Source organism: Melanaphis sacchari, unplaced genomic scaffold (assembly GCF_002803265.2).
Source record: "Melanaphis sacchari strain LSU unplaced genomic scaffold, SCAv2.0 Contig1458_pilon_pilon, whole genome shotgun sequence".
Classification (NCBI taxonomy): Eukaryota; Metazoa; Arthropoda; class Insecta; order Hemiptera; family Aphididae; genus Melanaphis; species Melanaphis sacchari.
Genome location: NW_020270625.1, coordinates 1 through 8,932, shown reverse-complemented (window position 1 = coordinate 8,932; position 8,932 = coordinate 1). Strand labels below are relative to the sequence as shown.

The window sequence follows — 8,932 nt, the reverse complement described above, 5'->3', positions numbered from 1 at the left end:
GTGAAAACATTAAGGCGAAAGGGATTCGGGCTCATGTGGTTAAAAACCACATGACACTCGAGGACCATAGGAAGTGTTTGTTTGGGGAAGTTGGACTGGAGTTATACAAAGAGAATGTATCGATTAGATCATTCAAACACCAGTTGATGACTATAAAAACGAGAAAGCTAACGTACAACAGTTACGATGACAAAAGAGTGGTGCTAGACGACAAAATACATACACTGGCCCACGGACACTATAGTTTAGGGTAAGTTTTTAAATTATTTTATATATTTTTTTTACTTATAATATTTATAATTTTATAGGAAAGACGAACTCGAGGATGATTGGCCTGAATTGGATGAAGAAGGACATAACTGGACGGGGGAAGAGAAAGACTTAATGAGATTGCTTTTGCAGGGATATATGTCAAAATAATATCATTTATATATTTTGTAAATACCATGTCTATATTTTGTAAATACTATATCTGTAAATACTATGTATATTTTTTTATTGTAAATACTATGTATATATATATATATATATACTTTATTATATATTAATGTTATCTATAACCATTTATTGAAAAATTTAGGTTACCTATGTAAAATAAAAAAAACCAATGTTAAAATATTATTTTGTTTATTAAATAAAATGTACATACATTCACAATTTTTAAGAATTATTTATAAACCATTTTCTTATAGCAAAAACTTTATAAAATGTACATTGTTTAGGATTAAATTCCATATGAAAAATACAACAAGGTAGAGTTTCGTCATCACATATTTGGCCCAAACGTGGGCAGCCCAAGTCTTCAATGTTTATGAGTGCAACGTGCGGTATATACTCCATAAGAACTTGTTTTTTCTGTTCACCTTTGACGTATATGCAACTGAACTTTAATGAATTCAATATTCTACTTAGCTCCTCGTATTCAACGTCGCCGTAATCTATGGATAGTTGATGATAATTACGTTCTAACCACTTGTTGGTTTTACGACTTTTGTTATCCTGCATCGAGTTTGAATGTTTAAAAATCCAGTGCTGGGTCGCCCATGTTTCTGTGTCTACTATAGACATTTCTTTAACCATGTATTTATTTTTGACGCCAAGTACACATTGCATATCCAAGATGGCTGAAGACATTATGGTTTGTCTTTATAATAAGTTTCAATAGTATTTAGTCGACTGAGTATAGCTGGTATTAGGTTTTTCAACCCTTCTGTACTTTCTTTGATTGATTGTAATGATACTTCGCCTCTTGTCATATGCTCAGCTATCTGTACACACGTTAATTGTATCGTTTCTACTTGTTCTTCTTGAATTTGTACGGATTTATGATTTTCTTCAAGTAAATGTTCGATTTTATCTAATTTAGACGAAAACGATTTGTTCGACTGTTCGAGATTTGAAATAATTTTTTTTGTTTCACTAGACTGAGAACTACCAAACACGTTCATGTCCATAGCTCGACTGACACTATTTTCTAATGTCACTTGTATTTATCCAACTATTGTGTGTATTATCGAACCCGAGCCATTTCACAAAAATTTGATTCCCCTTCTTACGTATAATTTTCTCGACTAAATAGTCATTTGGATAATTCGTTTTCAATATTTCTTCAGAATAAAAGCAACCAGCAATCGGTTTTCCAGTATAATCTTGTAGCTGATAAGTAGTAGGTAATGTTTCACTAATTTTAACAATTTTAAATATTTCTGTAGACCAGCTCGGTAAATAACCTTTTGCAAATACACCTTTATATGTGCTAATACGGACGTTATCGCCTATGTCAAATTTAATTTTTCCGTCAATAATTTTTCGTTGCTTTATTTCCACTGACGTAGGATTAGCATCAGCTTGCACTGGTGTCATTCCTATTGTCCTATGTTTTGAATTATTATATTCGTTAATCAATGAAGGTAAAATAGAAATCCATTCATGCGAACCTCGTGCCGTAAACTCTCTAAACATTTTTTCTTTCAATGTGCGGTTGAAACGTTCCACAATACACGCTTTCATAGTACTATAAGTCGAATATTTATGTATGTTGTGTTTCTTCATCAACGCGTCAAATGTAGAATTGTAAAATTCTTTTCCATTATCGAGCTGTAATAGTTTTGGTGTGCGTTTATGCAGTATTTTAGACATTGAGCTGGAAACTTCTTTAGCAGTTTTAGACTTTAACGGTATCGCCCAAGCAAACTTTGTAAAACAATCAATAACACATAGAATATATTTGTAGCCCTTGTTTTTTTTAGAATACGGTATCATTTCGACCAAGTCGGCCTGCCATAGATCGTTTTTGCCGTAGACATTAACTCTACGCCTTGTATAATTTTTTCTTGTCGGTTTGTGTAATTCGACTGCGATTTCACGTTTAGACATTTGGAATACGATTTATTAATCCTGCTTCACGCAGTTCTTCAAAAATCGAGATTATTTCGTTTGAAACGCCTGTATTACCAGCTGCCTTTGACGCCAATAGTAACTTCAATCTTTCGACTAGCTCGTTAGGGTCGTTCCAGTAAACTAAATTATGTTTTCGTAATTTCATAGATAGCACACCACCAGAAGGGTACAAATTTTGGATTATATCATAATATTTATTTCCACCTTTTTTAATTTTTCTCCCGTCTGCTGTGAGATGTGCTGATGTCTGAGTTAATATAGACTTGTATGCATCTAAATCGTTTTTGGTGTATAATTTAGGATTTTTTGAAAATATTAAATTACCAAGCCCTTGTGTTAGCGGGTAAGATATGTCTTCAATAGTCAACGTATTATCGACAAGATTAATTTCTTTTTTACCTAAAACTACTCTTCCATTTTTTTGTTCTTTAGGTCCATACGTTTTGTCTATATCGTAAGATTTATACCAGTCGCTTATTTTAAAAGCTTGCGAATCGCCTGTGTCGTTAAAATATTGAGAATCTTCATTGTCTTGCTGTGTGGGCGGAGCTTGAAATGTTGTTTTATTAATATTTTGTTTCAATGGTTCGATAATCGGACTTAACGTTTCTGATACTAGTGAATGGATATCGGCTTTTCCTTGTTATACGGTATACTTGCGTTTGATATTTTCTTTAGCTTTAATCAGTTCACTGAGTACTTCACCACTAGCAGCCATGACTGTGAATGAGGTATTTTTCATAAAAACAACACTTTATATAACGACGAATGTGTCAAATCCGTGACGATATCGACCGTTGTCACGTTCACAGTCTTTGTTTATCACGATAAACTCAAATCTCCCCAGACGCCAACACGAAGTACAAAAGTCTTTAAACTCTGAGTATGACATTATAATATATTATTATAGTTCTATACTATAATAATCTATTACTTAATTATATTTTAATATAAACTAATAATACAAGAAGCATTAGTTCTTCATAGCGTACCTCTGCTTATATATCACCGAGTGTAGCTGGTTAGGTTTAGTCTGTCCCGACACATTTATCGTTCTAGTTCGTTTCGACTTTAAAAAAATTTCAGCGTTTTAAAATTTTTACAAGAGTTTAAACATTTTGTTGTTTTTATTTCGTTTTTATAATGTTTAAATGTGAAAAGTGTCCGTCGGTTTTCACGCGTAAAGACAGTTTGCTCAGACATATGAAAACTCATGATGGATACCAAATAGTGTGCAGTATTTGCAATAAGAAATGCTCTCGGAAAGATATTTTAAGCAGACATATGAAAAACATTCACGGTAAGTTTATTTAAATAATTATATTTTTTTTTTTCTTCAAAAATTCAATTTAATATTTATTTTACAAGCTATGGGTCGCATTCAAGATAATATCGAGATCATTCCGAATAGATCTAATAAGTCAAACGCAGATTTTAACGATGGGTATGATGATATGTGCGTTAAGATTCTAGACAATGCTGAAGATGCAGGGCTATGCAATGTGACAAGTAAGGTTTTAACCATTTATTATATCCTACATTTTAATATTTTTTTTATTTTTTTTTTTTTAGGCAATACTAGCGATATAGAAATAGCTCCTGGAATATATGTCCCTGACATACCTGTTGGACCGTGTAACCAAAATGCTATGCTGTCAAATGAAAAAATGAATAAATTAATACCTGAAGATGAGGATCATTTCTGTATGAATGCGATGGATGAATTTGAAAGTACACATACTGGGCAAGGTTAGTTTTTATATGAATACATTATTTTAACTAGAGAACAATCAGAGTTAATTTATACTTAATAATTACGGTCTAGTCACCCCATGATAAATAAAAGGTTTATTTTCTACGTATTTTCTACTAGCGTTCAAATGTAACTTATTCGTATTTATTATTTTAGATTATTATACAGTGATAGGTAGTAAACGTGTACACATAGAAAATACTCAAACTGTAGTAAAAGCAAAAAAAGTTAGACTCCAGAAAGTAAATTCAATAGGATTCGAAGAAATTCAATCAGCCCATAATCGTAAGGTCGTATGGTATTATTATAAAAATCTGAATAATATACAAAATTATTCAGAGTTCTACAAGTCCATCACACCTGCATTGTTAGAGACCTTTAATACTCACAATCTACCAATCAAGTTTAATTTGAAAATTGAGAGCACATATAGTATACCTAACGTGGAAAATTCGTCCGAGAATAGAGCTTTTAAAACCTCGGCCAGGGAGATTTTCGCGGATAGTAATGTACACTCAATTTTAGAAGAAAGTTTTAATAAATTGAAATGTGAGGAGGAGGAATATACAAGTAAGGGCTCTGGATTTTCTTTCCAAAACATCGATGGAATGTTATTAGGAATATATACATTTTCACCAATGTCGGGTTCATCATATTTGCCACTACCAGCTAGCATTGATAGAAGAAGGGCAACAATCAATCCTCAAAATTCAGACCAGCAGTGTTTTAAATGGGCTATATTAGCAAAACATGTCACAGAACGCCCAAAATATCGTGTTGGTGTTAACTATTATCAACACGTAGATAAATATAATTTCGATGGAATTTCATTCCCCACACCCCTGTCAGATGTAAAAATATTTGAGCGTAATAATCCATTAGTCTCAGTTAATATCTATGGAATTGAGAAAAAATTACAACCACCATTAAAATTTCCTACTCATACCGTTTTTCCATTAAAAGTTGCAGATAATGAAAAAGAAGATCATTTTGACATATTATTTATAACAGATAGTGAAAGTTCACATTATGTTTATATATCTAATTTTTCCCGTCTTGTCCGTTCACAAAAAACTCGGCATGACGGACATACATATTTCTGCAAACGATGTTTTGTATCATTTGATAATCAGAATTCAAAGTATAAATTAAAGGGACAGGTGGCACTGGATCAGCACAAAAAAGTATGCGGTATACACAAACCGATATTACCTGTGTTACCGACGGAGGGTGAAATTTTAGAGTTTAAAGCCTGGAAGCATACAGTAAGGCATCCTATTGTCATATATGCTGATTTTGAGGCGCTATTAGAAAAAAAAAATCAGAAAAAAAGTAAAAATACAACCATCTTTCAAGAACACAAACCAATGAGTTTCGGATTAAAAGTAGTTGCTTCGGAGGATGTCCCAATGCATTTGTTAGATAAATTCGATATATCTACAACGCCAATCATTTTCAGAGGATGTAAAACACAACAGGAGGTTGCGAAAAAATTCATTGAAGAGGTTACAGAATTAACACGAAAAATTGAAAAATTGTTGAAGACAAATGAACCAATAATTATGAGCAAAGAAGACTGGTGTAAACATAAGGCGACTTTAAAATGTGATTTTTGTAAATGTGATATAAGAGGGGGTGAGAAAGTTCGGGACCATTGTCACCTGTCTGGAAAGTTCCGGCATACTTTATGTAATAAATGCAACTTGGATCTTCAACAACCGAATTTTGTACCATGCTTTCTACATAATCTTACGAATTACGATGCGCATTTTATCGTAACCGAACTCGGATACGATTCAAAAACCATATCAGTTATACCGAACAATGAAGAGAAGTTTATATCCTTTTCAAAGTATGTAAGTAATACTTTCACTGTTCGATTTATCGATACATTTCGTTTTATGGCATCAAGCTTGTCGAATCTAGCCGCTAACCTTGTAACACCAAACATGACGAAATTCCGTGAAACGGCTAAAGTGTTTAGACCAGCTGATATGTCTTTAGTTACTCGTAAGGGGGTATATCCTTACGAGTACACTGATAGTTGGGAAAAGCTCGATGAAACAAGTTTACCGTCAATGAATAACTTTTATAGCTCGCTCACAGAGTCTAATATCGATAATACCGAGTATCAACATGCTTTGGAGGTTTGGAATCATTTCAAATGTAAAACGCTTGGAGAGTATAGCGACCTTTATTTAAAGATTGACGTATTATTACTGGCCGACGTCTTTGAAAATTTTAGAGACATATGTCTGAAAGCTTACTCTATAGATCCAGCTTATTATTATACAGCTCCAGGTATGGCCTTCGATTGCATGCTGAAGAAAACTGCCGTGAAACTTGAGCTCTTAACGGACTATGATATGGTCTTAGCATTTGAAAAAGGTAAAAATAAAACTTATAAAAATAAAACAATGTTAATCGTTATAATTATTTCAGGTATGCGTGGCGGATTAGTACAAGCTAGCATGAGGTACGCTAAGGCAAACCATGAAAAAGCACCTGATTTTGACTCGAGGAAACCAAATTCCTGGCTTGTGTATCAAGATTGTAAGAAAAAATTTAATTTTTTAAAAAAAAAAAAATGTTTAAATATTATATACTTTTCAGGCAATAACTTGTATGGTTGGGCCATGTCCGAATATATGCCATTCGGAGACTTTAAATGGGTTGAACCCACATTGAACGGGTTAAACGATTTGGACGATACCTCCCCAATAGGGAGGATTTACGAGGTTGACGTGATATATCCACAAGAATTACACGATCATCATAATGATCTCCCTTTTCTACCTGAAAACGGAATACCTGCAGGTTCAAAAGTAAAAAAAACTGATGGCGACTTTCGAATCAAAAAAGAATTATATTGTGCATTATCGTAATCTAAAGCAAGCCATTAAAAACGGGTTGAAAGTTGAAAAAGTAATTTTTTTTTTTTTTTTTTTATAAGAGAAATAGAAGATATTTTAACGTGGTTATTGTATAGGTACACAGAGTACTGCAATTTAAGCAATCACCATGGTTGGCGGAATATATCTCTATGAACACGGAAATGAGAAAGATGGCTACTAATGATTTTGAAAAAGAGTTTTTCAAACTTATGAACAACGCAGTATTCGGTATATATATCATTTAATATACATCTTATATTATAATATTATTAATACTATTATTATTCAGGAAAAACAATGGAATCGGTTCGCAAACGCATAAAAATTGAGCTTGTATCATGTCCACAACGATTCCAAAAACTTGTCAATAAATCCACGTTTAAACATGCGACAACGTACAATGAAAATTTGTCTTCGGTTTCGTTGGAAAATAAAATCATCGATTTTTGTAAACCTATTTATATAGGTATTGTATATATATATATATACAAACATAATTATTATCTAATATTTTAATTTTTATAGGTTTTGCAGTTTTGGAAATCTCTAAGACGTTGATGTATGATTACCACTATAATGTAATGAAGGCACACTATGGTGATAAAATCGAGCTGATGTATACTGACACCGGTAAATTAATAAATTAATATATATATATATTTATTTTCATACACAAATAATTGTTATCGTAGATTCACTGATATACTATATCCACACTGACGACTTTTACGAAGACCTTGCAAAGAACGTCAATCTGCTCGACCGTATGGATACTTCTAATTTACCACGAGACCATCCATGTTATATTGCCGAAAGAAAAAAGATCCCGGGTCTGTTTTCAGACGAGACTGATGGGCGAGTTATGGAGGAGTTTATAGCCCTACGAGCAAAGTCCTATGCTTATAAAATCCAAGGAGTTGATGATATGAATGCAAAGGTGCAGATTCGCGCAAAAGGCGTGAGAGGTCATGTGGTTAAGAATCATATGACATTTGAGGGTCATCGTCGATGTTTGTTTGAAGGTATGGAGTCGGTCGCCAATAATAGACAGCTGAACATGTGTATACGTTCATTCAAACACCAGCTAATGACAATCAAAACAAATAAATTGACATACAACAACTACGATGACAAAAGAGTGGTGCTAGGCGATAAAATACATACACTGGCTCACGGTCATTATAGTTTAGAGTATGTTTTTAAATTATTCTATATTTTTTAAATTATTTTACTTATATTTATAATTTTATAGGTATGATAACGAGCAGATTGTTGATTGGCCAGATCATGAGTTTACTGTAGACGTTACTGGGCGTGAGTGGGAGGAATCGGATAAAGATTTAATGAGATTACTTCTAATGGAATGCATGTCCAAATAATTAAATACTATGTATATTTTTTTTTTTTTTTTTTTTTTTTGTTATGTATTGTAAATACCATGTATATATATACTTTATTATATATTAATGTTATCTATAACCATTTATTGAAAAATTTTATAAATTACCAGTGCCTGCGAAGGGACTTCGTGCATTGGAGACATATCCGAGTATTTTGGTGGTGAAATGAGCCTCATTTCAGATTCGGTGAATAACTATAAAATAATAATTATACATTAAATATTTTTTTTTTTACAAGCGATATAAATGATAGGTTAAATTACCTCGGGTGACATTTCTCCGCTCCATCTCTGTGCCCATTGTTCAGCTAATTGAGTATTTGCAAGTATTTTTAGCTGACTGATGAAATTCATGTCGTCATTCGATCCAATAATTTTATCGTCACTTAAATTTTTGATAAAAACAACCATTTCTTCGGGTGTTTTTGGTGGTGATTCGACTTTGATGAATTCAACATCGATATAGTTTAAAAATATTTCGAATTG

General features: G+C 32.6%; 3 protein-coding genes across 3 annotated transcripts; all 3 read left to right on the top strand.

Annotated features, from left to right (window-relative positions):
* Positions 1 to 8: 8 nt before the first annotated feature.
* LOC112591862 lies at positions 9 to 420 on the top strand (the record flags this gene model as incomplete). The annotated part of the gene is made up of 2 exons (XM_025335794.1): positions 9 to 250; positions 309 to 420. Coding segments are annotated over 2 exons (354 nt in total), but the record flags the coding sequence as incomplete, so codon positions are not given.
* A 2,696-nt stretch (positions 421 to 3,116) lies between these two features.
* On the top strand, positions 3,117 to 6,013 carry LOC112591861. The gene is made up of 6 exons (XM_025335793.1): positions 3,117 to 3,131; positions 3,562 to 3,700; positions 3,769 to 3,909; positions 3,973 to 4,149; positions 4,247 to 5,928; positions 5,984 to 6,013. Exons 1-6 carry the CDS (start codon positions 3,117 to 3,119, stop codon positions 6,011 to 6,013), a joined length of 2,184 nt encoding a protein of 727 aa, XP_025191578.1.
* An 8-nt stretch (positions 6,014 to 6,021) lies between these two features.
* On the top strand, positions 6,022 to 8,426 carry LOC112591859. The gene is given in 9 exon segments (XM_025335792.1): positions 6,022 to 6,541; positions 6,596 to 6,706; positions 6,767 to 6,981; positions 6,983 to 7,078; positions 7,143 to 7,275; positions 7,337 to 7,513; positions 7,573 to 7,677; positions 7,740 to 8,238; positions 8,300 to 8,426. Coding segments are annotated over 9 exon segments (1,950 nt in total). The 5' UTR covers positions 6,022 to 6,054.
* Positions 8,427 to 8,932: the final 506 nt, after the last annotated feature.

Excerpts from the sequence above, each read along its gene's own strand:
- LOC112591861 (XM_025335793.1), top strand. Across the intron at positions 3,701-3,768 it reads ACATATGAAAAACATTCACG|CTATGGGTCGCATTCAAGAT; the intron begins GTAAGTTTATTT and ends TTATTTTACAAG. Across the intron at positions 5,929-5,983 it reads ATTACGATGCGCATTTTATC|AGAAGTTTATATCCTTTTCA; the intron begins GTAACCGAACTC and ends CGAACAATGAAG.